A 25,421-nucleotide genomic window follows, 5' to 3' on the forward strand; every position below is an offset into this window, starting at 1 on the left:
GGAAGTGTGAGCAACTCAGTAACACAAGGGAAAGCGTTAGTTACTCACTACACAAAGGTAGTGTGCGCAACTCAAAATAACACACGGGAGAGTGTCAGTCACTTTCCACACAAAGTGTGAGCAACTCAGAGTAACACAAGGGAAAGTGTCTGTCACTTACTCAACACACAAAGGAAGTGTGGCACACCCTGAAACGTTGACTAATCTACAAAAATATTCAACAAATAAACTAACAGGAAACACTAAGTCAAATTTGGTTTGACTCCTACGAGTTTAGACACTAAAGTGTCTCTTTTAACAGCCATGCAACTCTGTATTTTGATAAAAGACATGACATTTCCAGAGATCCAGGCACAGCAAGATTTTGTACTGTGTTTTTAAGTTTTTCAGTGGTTAAAAAAAACCAAAACCATAAAAATCAGATATTGCATGCCTGCTTGCTGATGTATGAGATGGGCAAAACCCCGCCTATCTAATACCCTCTTGGGGAAAAATTCCCATCCGGCTCCACTATATGGCAACCAAGTTTGTCAACTCCACACATCAGCACATCTAAATTGAATGAGCTAATTCCTAATTAAGCCTTTGACAACGTTTCAAGTTGAGAGTTTGATGGTTCACCACACAAGGGAAGTATGGATCATCACATAGAGAAGTGTGAGCGATTCACCACACAACAGAAAGTGTGAGCGATTCACCACACAACAGAAAGTGTAAGCGATTCACCACACAACAAAAAGTGTGAGCAATTCACCACACAACAAAAAGTGTGAGCAATTCACTACACAACGGAAAGTGTAAGTGACTCACCACACAACAAAAAGTGTCAGCGATTCATCACACAACAAAAAGTGTTAGCAATTGACCACACAACAAAAAGTTTGAGCAATTGACCACAACAAAAAGTGTGAGCGATTCACCACACAACAAAATGTGTGAGCGATTCACCACACAACAAAAAGTGTGAGCGATTCACCACACATCGGAAAGTGTCAGCGTTTCACCACGCAACAAAAAGTGTGAACGATTCACCACACATCAAACAGTGTGAGCGATTCACCACACAACTAATTGTGCCAGCGATTCACCACACAACAAAAAGTGTAAGCGTTCACCACACAACAAAAAGTGTCAGCGATTCACCACACAACAAATAGTGTGAGCGATGTACCACAAAATTAATTCTAACTATATCCCTATAATATACAAATAACTACAAAGTATACTACAAGGTGGTGCATCTCTACCAGTGATGGACGCTGACTCCGTGTGAGATCCGACACTCTCTGTCTGGATTTTGATCTGTAGAAGACGACAAAAAGAACAAGAAAAGATACATCATTTTGATGATATAGCAATCGCCACACAAAATTGGGCCTAAAAGTGAAACAAATCACAAGGGGCAAGTCCATAAGTATTATCATATTTGGGCCTAAACATGAAAAAAAATCACAAGAGTTTCGTTAAAAAATCGCATTTAAGCAAACTTGGGCCTAAAATTAAAAAAAATCACAAGGGTCGTCAGTCAAGCAGTTTTATCAAATTTGGGCCCGAAATTGAAAAAATCACAAGGGGTATTCCAGTAATATTTTTTCCGAAAATTAAAAAAAAATTGCAAATGATTAAGTCCCGCAGCTTTATCAAATTTAGGCCTAATATTGAAAAAATCGGAAAGGGGTAAGTCCAGCAGTTTTATCAAATTTTTACCTGAAATTTCAAAACAATGGCAAGAGGTACAAGTCATTGCAGATAATTAAAGTTCATTAAAATTTGTCCTATAAATGGCAAGCTTTACTATCACTGCCAAAAAAAATGTATAATTATGTAGGCTTACCTGCAACAAGGATGCTTGACTGGTGATGATCGGTTCGACACTCATTGTCTGGAATTTGAAGGCGGTGACACTCTACCAGTGATGGACGCTGACTCCGTGTGAGATCCGACACTCTCTGTCTGGATTTTGATCTGTAGAAGACGACAAAAAAAGATAGAGAAAAGGTTTATCATCACTGATTATATGTGATCCTCTCTGTCGAAATGAAGAATATCGAGTAAATTTCATTTTTGAGTTTATCATCCTCATCCCAACAAGCAAATCTCAACATTTTAAATAAAATTAAAATCAAGATAATACGACCTTCCTGTCTGAAATAATGTGGAATTTTTAATGACCTTGACGCTTGATTTTACAACCCATTTTGGAAAACATAAATGCCAGAAAAAAAATAAAACGCTCATCAAAATAATATTTGCTTACAAAATGAAAACATCCATTTTTAACCCCCTGAAGTCAGACAAACAAAATTACCATAATGTACAAACAACCCAACAAGAAGTTTAGTTATACTGTGTTGACAATTTCAACAATAAATTTGACAATCTTTACCTGAAATTTTAGAGCAATTTGCGTTGATATTTCCAACTTGAAATGCGAGTTTCGTTCCCTCAAAACATAGAGTAAGGACAGCTGTAGGTAGGCCTGAACATAGAGTAAGGACAGCTGTAGGTAGGCCTGGGCGAATTATTCGAATATCCGGTTAATGGCCAATAGGTTTTCCTATCCGTAACCGCGAAAGGCCTTTTTTTTCTTAACCGGATATCCGCAATGGGCGCGAATACCTATTTATAAACTGGATAATTCTGTAAATTACAACCAAGTAACCGGATATTCTTTTAATATCCGAATATCCGCGGACGTCGGGCGACAACTGATAGGAATGTTTTGTCTGAATCCTTATGAAACTTCTATTAAGACAGCATAAATTTAATCCGGTTAATTTTGGTTAGTTGGCCAGCAGTATCCGCATACCAAAATTTCACTTTTCGCCCAGCACTAGACAGCTGTCACTGCTGTCACTCAGCGATAGCATCAACCCCCATGGGTATACTCGGCTTGAAGACCAGGGAACATTCGCAATTTTCCGTGCATGTTCCTCATGATTTTAGCAGTATTTCTTACCCAACACAAAGTTTAACTGAAAGATTATTCCTTTAGCTTTCAGAATTATTTGGGTTTGGGACAATTCAACTTTGAAAAACCACGAAGCAATGATGAAAATTATACACAGTTTTTCCAACTTTCCATAATCATTGCACAGTTACAAAACATACATGTATCTTACGCGTGCCTGGTACCCGTGCTCTGTGTACGGCGTCGTATGGTGCATGTTGTTCACCTTTTTGTGAACATTGACAATGTCATCAATATGATTCATACTTTATTATTATCAGTATCAACTTAATGTCGTACCTGTACACAGAAAGTTGACAGAGTTGTCAAAGCAGCTTGCTTGACGGTCTCCAGAGCTTCAACAACGACAGCTTGGAGACATTTCCTCTGCTCAGTTTGACGAACAGAGACTTGGCTCACTTGATCTGTAGATGAAAAAAAAGGGAACGAGATTGAAACTAAATGCCTATGTGCACTGGGTTCTTTTACGTGCGTTACACAACACACAGAACCAACGACTTTACATCCCATCTGAAGGATGAAGCAATGTGTAAGTGTCTTGCTTAAGGACACAAGTACATGGCTGGGGATTCGAACCCACACTCTGCTGATCAGAAACAACAGAGTTTGAAATTCGGTGCTCTTTACCGCTCGGCCACGACACTTTCCCAAAAGAGGGATTGTTCAGAATACTTGGTACTGATTTTCACATAAGTTGCAGGCCTTGAAATAACCCCTAGCCTCCACAGCAATTGCGTTGGTGCCCTGTGCTTTTGCTGTGGTGCCCTCTGCAGGGTTCCAATACAATTTCACATTTGCCTCGTGGCCCTTCAAGAGTGCAGTTTAGGCTAAAGCTGCCGTACTAAAAGACATTACTCATGCAGGCCTGATGCCTCCATGCCCTGGCGGGGTCATTGCCTTGGTGCCCTTGAAATGATGACAGTAGAAATTTACAATTTCCTCATAGGGTGCCCTTCACCAAAAAGAAAATGCCTTGGTGCCCTTGCCCTTTAAAAAACGAAGCATACAGGCCTGCTCACGGTTCAATTGCAATCAACTTTTGTGTACCTTTAGATGTGAGCTAGATTGCTGGCCACTCTGCATTGCTTCAATATTGATTGATTGACACATCTCTGCAGAGTGCGATGGACAGCCAGCCATCATGATTGAAGATCAGACGCTCTGTCTGTGTTAGTTGATCGGTAAGTTGATGACAAAACATGTTAGAATGAGTACAAGTTTAAATATTAGTGAGTAGGGTGTTGTGGCCGAGCGGATAAGAGCACCGAACTCAAGCTCTGGTGCTTCTGTTCAGCAGAGTGTGGGTTCGAATCATGGTCGTGACACTTGTGTCACTGCTTCTCCCCACCCAGGGGTCAATGGGTACCTGTGAGGGCAGAGTTGGTTCTTTTGATTGATTTAGCCGATAGCACATTTTAATGTTGCACAGGCTGTATACTCCACAGGGAGCCGAGCTGGTTTAAGGAATGAATTAAGGCCCAGTGACCAGTGCTAATAATGTTGAAAATGCTCTGAAACGCCCTCAAATATTCATGTTCGCCACAGTGTGACAGCATCATTAAGCTGCCATACTAAAAACATTACTCATGGTTCAATTTGAATCTTTGTTTGTTCGTACCTTTGGATGTGAACTCTCATAGATTGCTGGCCACTCTGCGATGCATTAACATTGATTGAATGACACATCTCTGCTGAGTACGATAGACAGCCAGCCATGATGATTGACGATCTGACACTCTGTCTGGGTTAGTTAATCTGTAAATTCAGAACGAGTACAAATTTTAACATTTAGTGAGTAAACTATGCATGGAGTCATCTAGAATTGTCCAATACCGGCTGGTTTAAGACAGTAGGCCATGCTAAGCTTGGGCGATATCACGATATTATCGAATATTGCGATATTAATTTGGAAACGATTTCGATATTGGATGGATTTGGTTTAATTGAAATATCGATATATTGCGATATCGATTAAATATCGTGATGTTTTTGCTATTTATTTTTTTTAATTTTTATTTATTATCCCAACCGGAAAAAAGTAGCGACCAAGATCAACCCAAGGGGGCTTTTTCACGCTGAACACAATGACGCTATTCACACCACGCCAAACTGGATCGCTTTTAACGAAGAGCTTGCCAAATAATTATTGTCTCAGCATTGTCAGATTTTTTTACCATTACGAGCGGACAATAACTTCTGATCATAGTGTAGTGATCTACCCTAAACCAACCGCAAAGCGCGAGCTAATTACAAAGCGCGAGCAAATTACTTAGTGCGAGCGTGTGCGCGGTTGGTTTAGAATTAAGAATATTGTGATTTAGAAGATAATTAATAACAAGGATTGGAATAAAGAAAAGGAACCTAAGAAGAAGAGGTAGTTTTGAGCTAGACTGGAGAACAGGAGAGTTTGAGCAGAGAACTCTTAATAAAATCGTTTATCGTGACATCAACTTACTTTCGAGTTCAACTTGTGTCATTTGTTTGTTCTGTGGTGAACTTTAATTATTCAACGTCAACTTCAAGCCCTCCCGAATGAATAACTTACTACTTACTAACTCACATTTTTACCGTCCTTAATTGAGATGATAAAATTTGAAATTTTACATACATATATTCCTTAGCTAGAACTATTGGAATGTTGAGATAAAACTTGTTTCTTTTGATCCTTTGATGACAATATTTTATGAAACAAAAATTGAAATTGACAAAAACACGAAATAGCATTGATCACTACCGCCCTCTCGTGGCTGACGTCCTACACCAGCAGGGGATGCGTCTCAAAATGGCTAATATAATAATACATGTATTATTTTTTGGAAAATCTTTAAGACATTTTGAGGGCCCAATTTCACAGACCTGCTTGTCAAATGTTCAGTAATTGTTCTATACACGCTCAATTCCAAATATTGATAACAATTGGAAACTACAATGTCAATTAAACAAGAGTAAAATGTGATAAAACCGAGCAAGAAACTTACGTTTTACAGTTTTCCCAATCGCACGCGGTCTAAATGAACCCTACGGCTGTTGTATGCGCAGTGTTTAAAGCATATACATTGTAGACTACATTATATCAAGGAACACGTGTTAAAACTGTCGTCGTGTTCTGCCTGATTGTACCGCGGTACCACAAGTGACCGACGACTGTTTTATGACGTGATTCAAAAATTCTTCATAAAAACAAAATGGCAGCCTCGGCAAAGTTGGAAGACAAGGCAATTTGGGAAGATGGAGAGGTAAATAAATGTCTTATTTTACTGTTTGCGACAAATTTCAGTAATAGATTTCTTCTATTAATGAATGAACATCACTTTGTGTAAACGGTGAATTCATCTCATACGATCAAATTTAAACTAAAAGGAAGAAAACAATCGTCCAACATCTGCAAATTTACTGAGTCATGCCGTGTGTAATCATAGGCAATGGTTGAATGTGTGTAGTTTCCGATGCACAGTTTATAAACAAACGAAACAAAGAATAATGAAACTTTGAAATTCGGAAGTTGAATACTATCCTTCGAATGTCCTTTTTTACTTTCAGACAGGAAATATTATAATTTAGATGGACATAAGTGTCCTTATTGTTTAAACTTTATGTTTGACTTTTTGACATTTTTGATGATTAATAATTAAATAAATTGAGTTGGTTTTGGGGAATTTTAAAATTTCTGTTTCGTAATTTGTTTTGAAAAGTACAATGATAACTACTTTTTTTTTGACTTTTCGGAATGCTTAGTGTTCATTTTCAGTTCATCAGTTCTTGGTGTATATTTACAAATAATTTATAACTTCACTGACAAAAGAATGAAAATAAATGTGCCATTTTTGTTTTTAAATTTAAAGTGACACGACAGATATTGTATATTTCAAACTTTTGTTGCCACTAAACGGCGCTAGCTGCTACTTTAAATAATCAAAAAGTTCATATTTTGTGTCGTTGTTTCACTCTGCAGGATTCAGTTGGTGAGGAAGTATTACGGATGTCAAACGATGAAATCGTTGGACGAACTAGACTGTTGGACAATGAAATCAAGGTTGGTGATTATAGGCCATTTTCATTTTGCAAATTTACCATTTTGGAATTTTTACAAATTGTAACAAATTTCCTATTTTGTTTATTTAAATTTCCGTTGCAGATAATGAAGAGCGAAATCATGCGGATCAATCATGAACTGCAAGCTCAAAAAGAAAAAATCAAGGAGAATCAAGAGAAAATCAAAGTGAACAAAACTCTCCCGTACTTGGTGTCAAACGTGATCGAGGTAAAGTATTAGAACCTTTGGCCGTGTCCGAAACTGTGACTTCGGCTACAGCTACTGCTAGATCCGGGCGTCTGTCACTTGTCAGTGTTGAAGAATAGGCAGATGTGCACGATCTAGCCGTAGCTGTAGCCGAAGTATATAGTTCGCAAAGCATCCTAATGGAAACACCACTCCAACTTTTTGTAGAGAAGACAGTGAAGAAATTTCAGTTCAAGATGTTGGAGGCAAACCCCTACAGGAATAACTCTTTCATAAGAAAGTAATCTAGATAATACTGAAGGCACACATTTAATATTCTAGAAAATGGGTAGAAATGGGTACCTGCGATGGTAGAGGTTGATATTGTGTTTGAAAAAGTCTTTTGAGTGCCACGGAATCCCTGGGCTGTATACTCCCAGGGAACTGAGAAAGATTACATGATTGTTATTGGCCCAATGACCAGGGCACTAGTAAAACGCATTGATACTTTATTGTAAAATGCGCCGTATAAAAACTAGTTTTTATTATAATTAATGCTTTTTATTTTTATTTTATATCGTTTTGCTGTCTTCCTCAGCTATTGGATGTAGAGCCAGAGGATACAGGAGAGGCTGAGGGCGCTAACGTTGATTTGGACTCGCAGCGTAAAGGCAAATGTGCCGTCATCAAAACCTCAACAAGACAGGTCAGTTAGAAAAGTGAACAAACAGATTCTTGATTAGAGACTGCCCCCATTTGCCTTAAAAAGTTAGGCTTTAATTTTCATCCATTCTCTTTATTCAATTCAATATTTGTTTTCTTCAAGTCAACGACGTTCATCAGAGAAAGTAAGCAACTAGTGCAATGGATTATATTCAATGGTCAGACAGTAGGAGGGTTCACATGAGTACTGTGTGCATTCACCATTCACTGTATGACATCATATTTGAGGCTGGCATAACTTATCTTTCATTCAAAACCACAGTGGATGATATTGAATGGTCAAACAGTTGGAGGGTTGACTGTGTAGAAACATTCACCTCCCGATATCATATCACAAGCTTGCATCGCTTATCAATCAAAACTACAAATATTGAATGGTCAAAGAGTAGTGAGGGTTAATAATCATAATTATTTTGTTACTCCACAGACATACTTCCTGCCAGTCATCGGATTAGTTGATCCAGAACAGCTTCATCCCGGGGATCTAGTCGGAGTCAATAAAGACTCATACCTTATCCTGGAAACTCTCCCGCAAGAGTATGATTGTTGGATTTCAACTCAATATTTACTCTATTTTGCAAAACTTAAAAACAATGTTCATAACAGAATTTAGCCCAATTTCATCAAGAGCTAAGATTGACCTCAACTGCAAATCAATCGCAGTTGCTATTAATTTGATGTCACAAAACAAAGTAGTAAACAAACTTGTGACATCATCAGGTCTCCTCTTAAAGGGGCTATAGGCCTGCCTTAATCATGATGACACAACCCCATTTAAGCGGTTATCAATTCTTGTAAATGATATTTATAATATTTTTGTAAATTTTAGATTTGATTCTCGAGTGAAAGCCATGGAGGTTGACGAGAGACCTACAGAGCAGTACAGCGATATCGGTGGGCTGGACAAGCAGATACAAGAGGTATATAGTGTATCGCCCATGCGGCGGCCATTTTGTCTGGATCCCCGTTTACATTAGGGATTAAGATGTGGGTACTTAATTTATTTATTTACAATAAACAATGTTCATGGTCGACTGGTTTAAAGACATGGACACCTTTGGTCAAAGACCAGTTTTCTCACTTGGTGTATCTCAACATATGCACAAAATAATAAACCTGTGAAAATGTGAACTCGATTGGTCATCGAAGTTGCGAGATAATGAAAGAAAAAACACCCTTGTCACACGAAGTTGTGTGCTTTCTGAGGTCTCAAAATGAAATTCAAATATTTTACTGGAAAATTACTCCTTTCTCGAAAAGGAAGCCGTTTCTCACAATGTTTTAAATTATCAACAGCTCAAGTTTTTATCCCGAAAATTATTTTGAGTATTAATTACCAATAGTGTCCAGAGCCTTTAATGCATTGGACTAGAGCTCTTGTTATTGGGTGTGGGTTTGATTTCCGGTCATGACACTGCGAAACCTGTTTTAATAACAATATCTTTTCTTTCTTTCTTGTTCATAGTTGATTGAGGCAGTAGTATTACCAATGACACACAAAGAACGCTTTGAAAACATCGGTATCCAGCCACCTAAAGGAGTTCTTTTGTACGGACCGCCGGGTACCGGGAAAACGCTCATGGCCAGAGCGTGTGCAGCACAAACAAAGGTAAGCTATCTAGAACACACGAGGGCGCTGTTGGTACGTGTATATAATCGATCTAGTTTTACGCTGAAAATTTGTTCTGAAAAGCCAGTGACCATTTTGGTTCTGTTTTAACAACTCTTTCTATCCAGAAAGGAGTAGACGTTGTAACCTGTGACATCACATGTTAACCAAGAGCCACAGGGCCATTATCTTATTTTCATCAACAAACTATAACAATCTTTTTGTTTTCTTCCATAACAGTCCACATTCCTGAAACTCGCCGGACCTCAACTCGTCCAGATGTTCATCGGAGACGGAGCTAAGCTGGTCCGAGACGCCTTCGCCCTGGCCAAGGAGAAACTCCCGGCAATCATCTTCATTGATGAGTTGGATGCCATCGGGACCAAGCGTTTTGACAGCGAAAAAGCTGGGGACAGGGAGGTACAGAGAACGATGTTGGAGCTACTTAACCAGTTGGATGGGTTCAGCTCTAGTGAAGAGATCAAGGTAAGACTGTAAAACATCCTTAAAGGAAATTTGAAACATTTTGCTAGACGCAAAAACATGTTCCCTTTGGCATAAGCCTGCCTTCCTTGAACGAAATTGGAAACATTTTCTCAAAACATAACCACATTCTTTTCGGCACAAGCCTGCCATCCTTACACAAAATAGGAAACAAGTTCTCAATGCAAAAGCACGTTCCCTTCGGCACAAGCCTGCCATCCTTTAACTGCAAAAGCACGCTATCCTAAAGAGATTCAAAACATGTTCTCATCGCAAAAGCACATTTGCCATCCATGGATAAAATTAGAAACATTTTCTCAACGCAAAAGTACGTTCCCTTGTGCACAAGCCTGCCATCCTTAAAGGAGATTGGAAACATTTTCTCAACACAAAAGCATATTCCCTTCAGCACAAGCCGGTCATCCTTAAACCAAAGTCTTGACACAAAAGCATGATCCCTTCTGAGCACAAGCCTGCAACCCATTGGACTGCCAGAGTGTTCTCTTAGAGAACGCATCATTGTGCTGAAACATAGGAACAATCGTACCAGGTGAATACGCATAATAGTTACTTGAATGTTACAATGTATACGTTTGATCAAATGAAGAGTGGCTACTGGTCTTTGACAATAACCAATCTTGCACATGTGCTTAATAAAGTCAGTATTTTGTACACATTTTCTTTTTGTAGGTGATTGCAGCAACCAACCGTGTCGACATCTTGGATCCAGCCCTCCTACGATCCGGTCGTCTTGACAGAAAGATAGAGTTCCCCAACCCCAACGAGGAGGCCAGAGCAAGAATTCTACAAATTCACTCCAGGAAAATGAATGTCGGGTAAGTACCGAAAAGAACAATCAGAAACAGTTCCATTTCATAAAGCTTCTAAGCATAAAAAAAAACTTTATATGCACAGAAAAATCATGTTTAAAAAAAAAACTAGTTACCCGCCAAGATCCTGTAAAGTTACATCGTTGCAACTGGTGCCCCAATCATCATTTTGCTTAGCAACGAAATTTGCTAAGCAGTATTTTCTTATCAACAGCTTTATATAATTGGGCCTTGATGATATCGGTCAGAGAAACGTGGGTCTGTACATTTTTGTACAGGGATATTTTGGTTAAATCCTGAACTTCAATCACCCCCTCCCCCCCCCCCCCCAACAGAAGTTAGGCATTAGTACAGACATTCAAAGATTATCAACTAATGGTTTAAAGCATTTTGAAAGCACTCGTACAGACCATTTCTCCAGTTTATATGACGCTACCGAGATGCAATAACATCACATGTGGATTTCCAATGTACACGAGTTCCATTCAGTACCTGTGTGCAATTTCACCCCACATACATTACATTCCTAGTCAGGGTGACTGCAGCGCTTGTAGTTCAAAACCTTTGCAAGACCAAATATACTTGTTTTACCCAATACATTAGCTCATTAAGCTGAATTTTAATTCCTTTTATTTCCAGATCTGATGTTAATTTTGAGGAGTTGGCCCGGTGTACCGATGACTTCAATGGTGCACAATGCAAGGCAGTGTGCGTAGAAGCAGTAAGTATACATTTATGCGACACAATTTTACTATTTTGGCCATTTTTGCTGGCAACCAACTGCGCTCAGTATTTTTTTCCTGCAAGGTATTGTGGAGCTTTGTTGGAGGCCTATTCCTTTATAGCACTGTGTCATGGTTTACAAGGTACAGTTGGCACAATATACAGCCAAACAACCCAGGAACACCGGGGCAAACCCATTCTCTTAACATAAGTGCACTGGGTTCTTTTACGTTCATTACATAACACACAGGGCCAATGGCTTTAAAACCCATGCAAAGGACACAGCAATAATGGTTAAGTTTCTTGCTTGAGGACACAAGTGTCACGACCAGGACTCCAACCCACACTCTTCTGATTAGGTCGGGTGTTCTTATCCGTTTGGATACAACACTTTGTTTAGTCAAGTGACTTAAGACTTTCTTTTGTGTTTTTCCTTCAGGGTATGATCGCATTGAGACGAGGAGCTACTGAACTGGCTCATGAGGATTACATGGATGGCATCCTAGAAGTACAAGCCAAGAAGAAGGCCAACCTTAACTACTACGCTTAGCTACTTCAACCACCTTACGATAACCCTTCTTAGCAAAATTATTTTGCTTACTGGCTATCAAAACTCTAACAATCAGGGGCCGGCCAATTTCATAGAGTTGCTTAAGCAAATAATTTGCTTAAGCATGAAAATAGCTCGCTTATTTTACACGTTACTGGCCAAAATTTCATGCCATTATACACTGCTTGTGAGCTGTTGTTTACTTAGCATAACAATTGAGTGGAGTCTTGGCCGTAATCTGATTTTACTAAGCAAGGATTTTTTCGCTAAAGCAAAATTTTGTTTAATACAGCTCTATGAAAATGGGCCCCGATAATGTATACATGTACATTATGGAAGTAAGTTTTTATGCGTACAGGCTTTATGATACTGGGCAACTGAGACCTCGTTCTAACAAAGTTGACTTTGAAGTTGTAGATAGGATCATAAAGTTTAAGATGTCTTTAATTTCTGGATGCGACTGCCCAATTCTGTTTGTTATTTCATTCTACAGTGTGTGTTACAAGCAAGATATTTGGTTGTAAGACAACTTTGTACAAGAGCTGACCTACAATGCATATACTTATGTGAATTATTTTACAGTAGAATGTCGCCATATCAGGCACAATATTTCGTCCTAGAAAAAAGGTTGTTATTTATTAACAGTTACACTGATTTTACTGAAGGCAGAACAAAAAAATGGAAACCAAATTAAAGCCGGAAGAAGTTATGAAGTTCACTCAATAAACATCTTGCATTTTTGTCCTAAATTGACCAGTGAGAAAAACAATTTCAGGACCTTGTATTAGTACACACTATAAAAAAAGTTGATGTTGGTCTCAAGTTTATGTTAAAACTATTTGTACATGTACCAGTAAATCTTTCGTTGAAATCATCCAAAAGTTTATTTCAATAAAGAATTTTAACATTAAAAAGAGCCACTGTTGATGTGTGATCATATTGCAAGTAGTGCCCTCAGCACAGCCCCTAAATTAACTTTGATCAATAAAATGCTCCTATCCAATGTTGATAAAAATCAACAGTAGTTTAAAACCAACAAGGTCGTGGTTGTGCGTGAAAGGCCCGAGCAGAAGGCAAGGGCCTTTATCTAAATACTTTTTATTGAAACACTTTTTACTGTGGTTATATTAGATGTTTTAAACACCCCCACGTGATGCCCTCTCGACCAATCGGATAAACTGAATGTTAAACTGTCCTGGGTATTTAGGAATAGGGGAATAAAAGGGTAGAGAGGAGTTCTTAATCAGCCGTTTAAAACCGGCAGTTTCGTGGCTGTGCGATAAAAGGCCCAAGCTGAAGTCGAGGGTCTTTATTGCATGGCAATGACCCTGCAAGGTTTTAAACGGCCGTTTAAACACAACTCACTACTCTTTTATTCCCATTCATAAGTGCCCTTTTGTTAAAAAAAGGCAAGACATTCTAATCGCAAATTTGAGGTTTTGAACACATTTTTGTAAAAAATCAGATAGGTGCGCGTGGGTTGTGTGAACGCACGTTCATAAATATTGATCACGCGCTGTTACTTATTACTCAAACAAATTATAATTCTGTTTGTTTACAAACTATTTTAAATGTAAAAATCTCAATTTGAAGTGCCGACACTTCTTTCAGACACGACGGTTTGAGAAGGTACAATACTACCGTTTGGCGCCCCCTACTGTCCGTCTATGGGTTCTTTATGTCTGTAAATTCTACATATGCACAAAATAACAAACCTGTGAAAGTTTGAGCTCAATTGGTAGTTTGAAGTTGCAAAATTACTATGAAAGAAAAAGCACCCTTGTCACACAAAGTTGTGTGCTTTCAGATGCTTGATTTTGAGACCTCAAAATCTAATTCTGAGGTCTTGAAATCAAATTTTGTTACCAAGTAAAGTTTCATGCTGATAATTATTTTGAGTAATTTAAAAAGACTATGAAATGATGAATTTGCTAGGTGCGCCCGTTAAGCACAAAATCAGGCATCAGCTGATCATTATCAACCGTTTAACCACCCCACGTGTAGCGCTCTCCACCAATAGGAGTTGCGAGACTATCTGGGGTATTTATGAATACAAGATTTTGTTTTCTTATCGGACATACAGCGTACCTTTATGCCTGATGGAAGTCCAAGCCTTTTTGTGGAATGTCTTGCTTTTAGGGTAGCTATACATTTGGTAATAACTCCTGAAATCGATGACAATAAACACCCGTGGTTAGAAGCATATTATCAGCTTTCAATAGCATTTTGAGAAAATAATGTGATTCATGTAAAAAGATGTCACTTTTTATGCCCCCAAATTTGAATCTGAGAAGCGCTTCTGTAAGTAATGTTTCTCAGACTGTGTATTCCTATTCTTTATATTCAAGCATAGACATAATTGCTCCAAAATTTCTGCCCATCTCAAAAATCGGACCACCTTCTGAAATGAAATTGTCACATTGTGTACGTCTACATTTATATAGGATTAAAGTCACCTGGAAGTGGTATTTTGTCAAAACAAAGCTTTTTGTCACTTAGATATGTGTTAACTTAGGTTCTAAAAAATCAGTTTTCAGTTTATTTAGAAATTTTGTGTTCACCATGTAGACTTTAAAAAAATCTTAAACTTCTCATCCATGTATAAGACAACAGGCCAGTATTCGATTTGTTTTTGGTAAAGTGCACACTATGAAAAAATTTCTACTGGAGCATTTCAAGGGCACCAAGGCAATGACCAGGGGGGGGGGGCATGGGGCCAATCGCCTCCGTGAAGTATCAGGCCTGGACACTCCTACGTCTACCCGACTTGTTGCACTTCAACACTAGTCGCCCAAGCCTATAGCTGACCTAAATCAACGGTCACCAGGGGCAAGTTGCCGCCAACACCTAGCCCTAGGGCTGGTATAGGAGAGTTAAGCACAAAGGAAGACAACTTAATAAAACAAACTTGACACAACTTTCTACCGTAGCTTTGTAAGATTTATTTCGTCTCTTGACATCCCCCCTCTGTGTTCCATAATAATATTTGCGATTGAAGTCCAAAATGTAACTTTTCCATCTACTCGTTCTCCTCGCTGCGGAGGCGGGCATGGGCGTTGGTTACCTTGACGGCCAGCTGTTGGGCACGCTCGACGATCGTCTTGCGTTTTCTTGAGGAGACACCGTGGGCAATCTCGGCAGCGTAACGTCTGTTGGTCATCATGAGAATTTCGAGCTCCTGTAAATGAGGGATGAAGTTGTTTATTTATTATTAGTTATCTATTTATTTTATTACACATCAACTGGCACAATCCAAAACAAAATTATTTACTAGATAATAAAAAGAAAAATTTGAAGTAAATTTAAATTTAAAAACATTTCATAATGTAATAACACAAGGTGTCCAAATTAAAACAGGATGATCAAAATACAGCCATACACCTGTCTGGCCAACACTATGCAATTACACACAGTATACAAATATACAAAAAGGTTTACAGGAAAATCGCCAGTGAGTGGCAAGATGGAACAGGTGACCAGCACCTCTACAGAGCTATCCTACCACAGTTGAGGGGTTGGGGTTGAGGGGACAAGGTAAACTGTGGTTTTCTACTGTGCTTATTTCACTAGTAAAGTTGGAACATTTGGTTATGTATTGTAGAGGCATGGGAAGGAGGCAAGCCCTCTCCAGGCCTGGAATTTCACGGAGGCTACGGAGGCCTTGGTGCCGTTTCAAAAATTCCCATAGACAGATTTTCCAATGGAAGTGCCCTTTTCAAAATGAAAATGGCCTTGCCCTCTCAAAGATGAAATACCAGGCCTGCCCTCACTAAAATGGATGAGCATACACTAAAGTACTACAGCACAAACAACACAATGACATCTGAATATAGCACACAAAACGGAAAAACACAAAGCAGAAATGAGATTTTGGACTTCAGGACATAGTCCTTATAAGCACAACCTCTTTCTTTATAATGAGAGCCGACTGTACCCTAAGAATTAAATAAATTTCTCAGATAAAAAGATTATTCACAAAACACAATACTACAGAAAGATATAGGACATATCCACCCCAGTATACAGTATTCGGAGCATGGGTTGGAGAGCCATGCTCCCTACAAAAAAAAAAAAAAAATGGCCCTTTTCGAAACAACTGGATTTGGCTTTGGATTCGGCTCAGGCTACCTTGGCCCAGCGGTTGTTTTGACAATTGCGCATGCTTTGCGTACAGACCAATCAGACGCGCACAGGGCGCGCAAGTGCTGAGCACCACGCACCATGTGCTGTGGTGTCTTCAATGCCTTGATTGTGCACAAAAAGACACCGCAGTTGGTAATTTTCAATAGAGGGCGCTACCAATTTTGTTTTGTTGGATTGATCTATACGCACCCAGGGTTTCAGACGAGAGAACGGAATCTCAAGCCGAATGCAAAGCTGAAGCCGTGGTTTCGAAAAGGGCCTATGTGTGCTCTCTCTCTTGCTCAAATTACATCAGGCTGTGTTTATTTACTGCATCAGCTAATGCCATGAGGCAGTATCACCATTGGAAGTCTGAAGACCATCGTGAGAAACATCATTTGCAGTCAATTTAGAAACAAGCCACGAACGAAGGTCAAGAAACCTTCAAATTTGATGTCATTATCAAAAAGGGCACAAAGGCAATGACCAAGGGCATAAGAGGCAATTGCTCGGGCAAAGTATCCGGTCTGTTTCTAGCAGTCTGTGGTACCAGTTTTTAAAGATTAGCAACAAATTAACACATATCTCAGAAAGTAAAAAAACCCTATGATTCACAGCATTTTCAAGACACTGTGTTTACAGAGATAAAAACCACAAGTAGGTATTCATCCCACATGCTTTTGGTCCAAGGTTCCAACTCAACCCCTTCCCTTTCTCCAATGAACTCTCACCTTGACATTGTGGACGACAAACTTCTTGAAGCCGTTTGGCAGCGTGTGCTTTGTCTTCTTGTTGCTTCCATAACCCACATTGGGCATTCTCAGCTGTCCCTTGAAACGACGACGGACTCTGTTGTCAATACCCTTGGGCCTCCTCCAGTTTGTCTACAAAAACAACCAAAGAAAAAATAGTTGAAATTTCTCTGACCCTTATTCCATAGGCTCACTTGTCCACAGGCGATCCCAAGCCTCAGTTCTTAAAGGCAGTGGACACTATTGGTAATTACTCAAAATAATTATTGGCATAAAAACTTTCTTGGTGACAATAATGGGGAGAGGTTGATGGTATAAAACAGCGTGAGAAACGGCTCCCTCTGAAGTGCCATAGTTTTCGAGAAAGAAGTAATTTTCCACGAATTTGATTTTGAGACCTCAGGTTTAGAACTTGAGGTCTCGAAATCAACCATCTAAACGCACACAACTTCGTGTGACAGGGGTGTTTTTTTCTTTCATTATTATCTCGCAACTTTGATGACTGATTGAGCTCAAATTTTCACAGGTTTGTTATTTTATGCATATGTTGAGATGCACCAACTGTGAAGGCTAGTCTTTGACAATTACCAATAGTGTCAACTGCCTTTAAGGCCATGTCATGCGAGGCAATAACGAGGCAATTCTTAATTCAGTAAATTTTCTGAGGTAAAAGACCTGTGGGTTTGTGGAGAATTTTTTTAAACTAATAGCAGTCTTGGCATGGAACCAACCGTGCGTCGAGCTAGACCACAAAGACTTTATACAAAGGGCAAAAGGTATAACTGCATCAGCTAGTGCCATGTGGCAGTATCACCATTGTAGAGTCTGCAGACCATCGTGAGAAAACATCATTTGCAGTTATTAACCCAAACACAATTTTATTCAAAATCTTGTCTTCAAAGGATAAACTTTGGCCAGTACCGAGGGAAAATACAAGACTTTTACACAAGCATCTCCAAAAATAAAATGAGAAAACTGAACTGACAATTAATTTTCTTATAGATTGCCTGAAACTGGTGTCCTGTAATTTGCCTTGTGTGACAAGGCCTTTGGAGAATACAAAGAACACAGAGCTATTTTGCACGAGAACTTAGAAAAAGACACTCTAGGTGCAAATGGGGCAGAAAAAAAGCTTTCTTATAAAATTTACAACAGTGGGAGCTATGAGGTGACAGAAAAGATAGGCTTACATCTTCAAAGCTCTAGGAGTAGGTTGGTGATGGAATAAGAGTACTTGGGTAAAATTTACCCTGCGCCTCCAAAAATGAAAGTCCGTTCCTGGACGGTACCTACCTTCACTCTGTGGTAGCGATCGGACTGATGACGCTTAAACTTCTTCAGCTTCTTCTTGACGATCTTTCGCTTAACGAGGGGTCTGACGGACGGCGCCATCTTTCGCGGGTGAAGAGGGCTACAGTGGTGAATTCAGAAGGGAAAAAAAAAACAAATTAGCAACCAAATAACATTTATTGCATTGAGAATATTACACAATTAGTTTCCTAGGCCAAACCAGTTCTTAAAAAAAAGAAGCAATTATGACTTCTCCACCAAATAAAATGTGTGCGTCAAGAAAAATGAAAGATAAGTTTTCTATTCGACATTAAAAGGAGTTGGGATAACTTTCTGTATGGCGCCACCACTTTTTCACTAATTTTTACAAAAAGGGTTATCTAATTGAGGTAAATAAGATACTATATTATTTCATATCGAATGAAAAAGTGGTGGCGCCATACGGAAACTTTTCTTGCGATAAAATGCAAAACTAGTTGGAAATCTATAAGGCCTTGAAAAACATGCAGTAGCCACAGCCTTTGTAAACCCTAGGTTTGGCCTTGGTGCCCTTTCAAAACTTTGCCAGTGATTCTAAGATTTTCCAATGGAAGTGCACTTTGCAAAATGAAAATGGCTTTGCCCTTTCTTAAATGAAATTCCAAGCCTGAACTGAGTGAGGGTCAAAGTTGAACTGCATCAGCAAACAGCCAGTGGCTATTGTCACCATGAAGTGTCTGAAGACCATCGTGAGAAACATCATTTGCAGATGAAAATAGTGTTTGCTATTGAATTGAATGGTAGGATTATACTTTGGAAACGAAACTACCCCCCCCCCCCCATTTTTTTTTCAAAAAACCTACTGCCTACGTCACCGATGTTGAAAAGTGGGTAAAAAGTTCTTTCGCCCGACTCTGCTCTGAATTGCACCCATTGTAACAAGTGTAAAATTACAAAGATCAACTAAAAAATTTAATACAATTTAAGTGCCTTTTTTTTAACTGCAGTGTTCGTTTTGGAATACTGCATGCGGTTGGTGCCCACTAAATTAGTGACAGTACCCACGGCCACGTCACTACTGTTGCATTGATTGAATTAGTTAGTGCCAGCATGGTCGAATGCATAAGTTACGTGTAAGGGTTTAAGTTTGACATTCTTCAGAAAACACTGCAACACAAACACTGACCATGCTGACACCGACACTTGACAGTATCTCAAAATGTTTTTTCATTAAGTAGGCAGCGTATTTAGCTAAAACTTGCCGAAATAAAAAACACGTAGCTCATTAATTTTTGAAAAAATTTCGTATTTCGTATCCCACAATTTTTTCATTTTTAAAAGTTAAAAAAAATTAGTATCTAAAAATTAGTATCTTTTTTATAAATAAATGAAAACAGTGTTGGGAGGATACAGAAATCTTTCTGAGATTTTTTGTATTAATAAAAGAACCAATGAATTGTTTTTGTTTTGTAATTTTGTATCGACATCTGATCGTATTATAATCGTTGATTAAAAATAATAATTTGGCATAGGCTAGCCTACAAATAACGAGGCACGCACTGCCACCAAACAAAACGAGGCAGCATTTACGCCAACAAAAAAGACAATTAAACCAGTAGCACAAGCACCAATCAATTATTACACACGGATAAACAAAACTAACTGTTACTTATGTTGAATGCATCGTGAATAAAATCAGCTCGTCTCAAAATAAAACTGCATTCATATGCTACAACACTAATGGAAACCTCACGTTACATTACCTACAAACTAATCAAATATTTTCACAATAATGCAATTTATAAGAACAAAAACCAATCAACAGTATGACAAACATCTACAAAAATATAATCTGTAAGAATATGAGACGTGATGTGTCTCCAGAAGTAAGGATTTCGACGGATTTTAAAGCTCATTCCATTACCTTCACACCAGCTACGTGAGGAAGATGGCCAAAGAGGCCAGTAAACTCATTCCCAGTGTTCCCCTCAACTGCGCTGCACCTTATTATCGTGGGAGCGATATAAATGTATCAACCTCGTATGTATTCATCCATTTTGGCAACGCCAACATTGAGGGCGCACAAGGCCCTCTCGCGACAACCGAAAGGGGGATCGAGGCATTAGGGGCGGCCCTATCGGGTCAACTGCGATCTTCTTGTTCCCTTTATGAGTGGGACAAAAAAGCCCAGAATGTTGATGTATGATTCATCATGGAGGCGTTGACCAAAATGTGAATGCAGAGCAATGATCGATGAATCCTAGAAAAGTTTTTCATGAGTAATGATGCAAGGTTAATAAGCCTGTCTAAGGGCGAAGATAAATTATCAACAACCTGGGTAGCCTTCGACACCTCGTGACCCACGGGGCAGCACAGGCCGAGGCATAGGTCTGATTAGGCGAGGCCACCTGGCAGGTGGATGATTATCAATCACTTCCAAGGGTTTGAGGTTAATGGTCCATTGTTCGAACTTCACCACAATCCATGGATTGCATGAAAACACATCACAAATCCATACTACTTCTAGTTTCTAGAAGTACTAAATACATACACAAAACAAAGTAGTGCAACAGGGAGCGAGACAGGGACCCCGGGAGTTTTGCCACCCCCCCTTTCGGTCCCATACGTCTGCCCCTTCTGGCGTTCTTGTCCTTCCCTGCCAGCGCTTTGCATCTTTCTTGTTTAACTTCGATCGCATGTAGTCTGATAGTGTCTTCTTTTTTCATGAGCAAATGTTTTTTTTTAAACAAAACGGGGGCGATTGTTTCCACCACGCGCTAAATAATGGGGCAACAATAAAGCGTTCTGATTGGTCGGCAGTGTCTGCACAAGAAGTGGCTTTTTAAATAAGATAAACTATGGCGTGTAGCGTGCGTTGCCATTTTGTTTTCAATTTTAGACAACAATTTGAAACAAATACTTGACGTAGGCCTACCACTTGTGTTGTTGTTCAACATTGGACAACCAATGAAGCACATGCATGTCCATCCACAAGTGGAAAACAAACAATGGCATTCATTCAATGTTTGTGAAACATTTCATGCAGCCATCTGCAGTTTATTTATTTGAAATATCTCATAAAATACACACGTATGGGCTCGTGTTTTAACGTATATATGCACTTCTGTTTGACAAGTAACACACATGTGACACATACGTAACTCATGTGACATATCATGTAACTCATTTGTGACAAATAAGACAGTGTGACACACATGTGAAAAACATGTGCGTATTATACACTGGAACACATGCTGCACAAAATATATTTTTACCAATTATCAATGGATTTCACATGATTTTTGGGATGTCAATAATTACATGCTGAATTTATACGAATGGCAATTAATAAGTCATCTCTTGTCACGTTGTTTGTGTATTTAATTATTTCAAAGGAATGTATTCATAGCTATAATAAATGCAACCAACCAATCACAGCCGACATCTGCCATTGCCGTTATCACAATGTCGCCACTTTTGTCTATCGTCCCTAGTGTTTTACAACAGTAATGAATATCGATGATTCCTTTATCAAAAAAGGAACCAGACTTGTTTCTGTTTCATCAAAAACTTTTTTCACTTGGTGTATCCCACCCAAGCATAAAATAACAAGCCTGTGAAAATTTGAGCTAAATTACTCATCGAAGTTGCGAGTAAATGATGAAAGAAAAAACACCCTTGTTGGACGAATTTGTGTGCTTTCAGATAGGAATAAAAGACTTCTGGCTATAAGTCTGTTATTGTTTCAGTGATAAATTACCTCTTTCTCAAAATCTATGCTACATCAGAGGGAGCCGTTTCTCACAATGTTTATACTATCAACAGCTCTCTTGTATTTGCACTTGACTTTATGTAAAAGCGCTTGTCAGCTTTTGAACAGAAGGATGTGGTGCTATTTAAGTGTTTATCATTGTCAATATTATTATTATATTCGTTTATTCGTTAATTTCCCCGGCAACTATGTGTCTTCCCCTGTAACAAACAAGTATATTATAATTTTATGTGTTAGCACAACCGAAACATTTCCACAGTACAACAGCTATTATTTGACAGTATAATAGTTATTGTTTGATAGTTATAATAGTTATTATTTGACAATATAACAGCTACTTTTTTGTTGACAATATAACAGCTATTATTTGACAGTAACAACTATTATTTGACAATAAATAGCTACTATTTGACAATATAACAGTTATTATTTGACAGTATAACAGTTATTATTTGACAATATAACAGTTATTATTTGACAGTATAACAGCTATTATTTGACAATATATCAGCTATTATTTGACAGTATAATAGTTATTATTTGACAACACAACATCTATGTATTATTTGACAATATAACTGCTAGTATTTGACAGTATATTAGCTATTATTTGACAATATAATTGCTAGTATTTGACAGTATACTAGCTATTATTTGACAAAATAACAGCTATTATTTCATTACTTTCATTTATACACATCTACTACTTCGTATAAATTTGATAATACTCCACCAATAACATCACAAATTCCACAAGATAAAATATTTTATGGTAGCAACTTCACATGATACTTATTCCTCAAATACTTACTATAGACGTGAAGTATTCTGTACACAATAATTAACACACATAAACATAACACACTTTATAAACATTTTGCATATGAATATATAATACCACGATATTAGTTATTGCATTTTGTGGGCCACGCTTATTTATATATAACAGCAACTATATAGGGAAATTAACAGAGCCACTATTCTAATTTGGTGTTCACCATTAAGTAGATATTCATAATTTCACATAAAATATTATATAGCAATAAAGTTTACATAAAAGAAGACTGTTTAACGGTATTTATAAAAAGAAATAATTACATTTAGTTCTACCAATGTTATAAGTATGCTTAAAAGTCTGCACCTCAAACACTTTCCTTTGAATTTACTCTTAAAGGAACACAATGCTTTGGATCGGCGATTTGGGCTACACACAATTTGGGCTATTTTTAAAATTGTAATATAATGATCTACACAAAAAATATCTTGAATTGTGTGGTTTTTCTTTTATTGTGTGACCTAATACAATGTCAAAATAAAAATTTGACGAGTGTTTTGTGACCACACGTAAGTTTAGTGCATTATTCAAATCTAACTCACAAACATTTTATTTAGACTATAAACGTGTAGGTTTTTTTAAATTCAGAAAATACAGCTTTGCAAATTTCTTTGCTAAGAAGTGGGGCACCAGTTAGATCAATATAAACCTCATGGAATTTTGGCTGGTGACCAGTTTATGTAAAGTAATATTTTTCTGTGCCTAGCAACTTTTTATACGTTACAGACTTTATGAAATTTGGCCCATGTCCACCTGTTATAAAGCCCAATTCTAAAATTTACTAAAGGACTTCAAGCCAAAGCCGAAGATAAAGCCGGAACCAAAGCGAAGATGTGGTTTCTAAAAGAGTCTTAAGTCTACCACAGACAGAATAACAGACATCGATTATTGCTTTTTGTTGTCTCAAAATATTTCTCAACTTACACATGTTTACGCACTACTGGTCCATGCCATGCTAAAGCTACAAACCCTGGAGATACAAATTATTACAAAAATTGTGACTGGTAAGATATATTGCTTGGTGTATACAGTGTACAAATAATGGAACCTGCCTGCTGGGTAAACAATTACAAAATACATGTGTGATACAAAATAATATTTGTAATACAAAGTTATACACTTGTAATACATTTGTGATACAAAGTAACACATTTGTAATACAAAGTAGAACAAGTGTTATACATTTGTGACACAAAGGAATACACTTGTAATACAAAAATAATACATTTGAAATTCAAAGTAATACATTTGTAATACAAGTAACACATTTGCGATAGAAAGTAAAACATCTGTAATACAAAGTAATACATTTGTAATACAAGGTAATACAACGTGTATTACAAAGTAATACATTGTTGATACAAAAAGAACACATTGTAATACAAAAACAATGCAATGTATAACAAATACTAGGTTGTACTACAAAAGAAAACATTTGTAATACAAACAGTATATGCGTGACAAACTAAGTTGTACTACAAAGTAATAATTTTGCTTGGTACTACAAAATAGTACATTTGATTTGTACCACAAATTAATAGATTTATAAAACAAAATAACGCATTTCGTTGTCCACAACATACTTTAATAGCAAATACTGATGTTAAAACTGAATCGCCCATTCATTGATTGCCTGATATAAAAACCATTTGCCTCTTTTGTTTTACTATTACATTCGATTGCCACTTAAAAAACCAAAGCGGCAACAAATGATACCTTGTACCAAAAACGTCCACAGTGGCCTTGAGAAACTTCCATTCAACTAAAAGGTCCAAATAAAGGTAACTTCTTGCATCCACAAGTTTAAAAAATCCAATTCCCATGAATGTTTTATCGAAGAGTTTTTTTATAAATAATTTACCCCCTGGTCCAGCTTTCACTTCCATAGACCTTTACCATGCTGCCACCATCTTGGTCAAGTTCCCTGTATCCATTACCAGTAATGGATGCTATTATTCACTGTACAAAAAGGAACCAGACTACTTTTATTTTAATATCGTTGCAGGCATAAGATGCTCAAGGATATACTTGGATACAGAAAACTGTTCAAAGAAAGTGTGATCTTCAACGCAGCATTAGCATAAAATAATATAAAATAAATAGCATATAAAAATACAAACATACAAAGCATAAAGTAACTTGACCATAATATTTTTTGTCTCTTTGTAAACCTGCAAACACAGTAAAATAACTAGGGAGTGTATTGTTGTCAACTTAATAATTCTGAAGCTAGGAGTGACGCACAAACTCGAACGACTCGTTTGGAATCCTAGTCAACCATCGGTACCATGGTATTCAACAATCCATTGCATTCCGCCTTTTCGTTAAAGTGTCACTGGTTCCCTTCTGTGCTTTACACATGTTAGCATGGAACAGGCTATTTGGACCATGAAAAAACCCATTGTCCTTAGGCTGGTTCCAAATGGACAGTAGTCAACCAATGGTCGACCAGCCTGGGTTCCAGTCAAAATAGTCAGCCTTTAGTTAACCATTGTGTGCATTTGAACTTGATCAGTTGGTACAGCGCATGCACGTTAATCCAGAGGACCCAGGTTCAAATCCC

General features: G+C 37.9%; 2 protein-coding genes, 1 long non-coding RNA gene and 3 other non-coding genes across 6 annotated transcripts; 1 reads left to right on the top strand and 5 right to left on the bottom strand.

Annotated features, from left to right (window-relative positions):
- Positions 1-1,083: 1,083 nt before the first annotated feature.
- LOC117299462 lies at positions 1,084-4,145 on the bottom strand. The gene is made up of 4 exons (XR_004520078.1): positions 4,019-4,145; positions 3,251-3,375; positions 1,835-1,965; positions 1,084-1,302 (listed from the first exon to the last, which is right to left on the bottom strand). It is a non-coding gene; the product is annotated as an uncharacterized LOC117299462 (long non-coding RNA).
- Positions 4,146-6,102: 1,957 nt separating this feature from the next.
- On the top strand, positions 6,103-12,265 carry LOC117299461 (26S proteasome regulatory subunit 6A-B). The gene is made up of 11 exons (XM_033783001.1): positions 6,103-6,207; positions 6,924-7,004; positions 7,107-7,232; positions 7,789-7,896; positions 8,341-8,450; positions 8,743-8,833; positions 9,379-9,522; positions 9,763-10,008; positions 10,696-10,841; positions 11,475-11,556; positions 11,998-12,265. The coding sequence occupies exons 1-11, from the start codon at positions 6,157-6,159 to the stop codon at positions 12,106-12,108; spliced, it is 1,296 nt and encodes a 431-aa protein (XP_033638892.1). The 5' UTR covers positions 6,103-6,156; the 3' UTR covers positions 12,109-12,265.
- A 2,765-nt stretch (positions 12,266-15,030) lies between these two features.
- LOC117299501 (60S ribosomal protein L32-like) lies at positions 15,031-20,282 on the bottom strand. The gene is made up of 4 exons (XM_033783045.1): positions 20,176-20,282; positions 18,276-18,393; positions 16,962-17,114; positions 15,031-15,286 (listed from the first exon to the last, which is right to left on the bottom strand). The coding sequence occupies exons 2-4, from the start codon at positions 18,372-18,374 to the stop codon at positions 15,128-15,130; spliced, it is 411 nt and encodes a 136-aa protein (XP_033638936.1). The 5' UTR covers positions 18,375-18,393; positions 20,176-20,282; the 3' UTR covers positions 15,031-15,127.
- On the bottom strand, positions 16,557-16,633 carry LOC117299720. The gene has a single exon (XR_004520100.1). It is a non-coding gene; the product is annotated as a small nucleolar RNA SNORD35 (small nucleolar RNA).
- On the bottom strand, positions 17,761-17,839 carry LOC117299721. Its single transcript, XR_004520101.1, has one exon. It is a non-coding gene; the product is annotated as a small nucleolar RNA SNORD35 (small nucleolar RNA).
- Positions 18,942-19,019, bottom strand: LOC117299722. Its single transcript, XR_004520102.1, has one exon. It is a non-coding gene; the product is annotated as a small nucleolar RNA SNORD35 (small nucleolar RNA).
- Positions 20,283-25,421: the final 5,139 nt, after the last annotated feature.

The sequence above is a fragment of the Asterias rubens genome, chromosome 14 (genome assembly GCF_902459465.1).
Source record: "Asterias rubens chromosome 14, eAstRub1.3, whole genome shotgun sequence".
NCBI lineage: Eukaryota > Metazoa > Echinodermata > Asteroidea > Forcipulatida > Asteriidae > Asterias > Asterias rubens.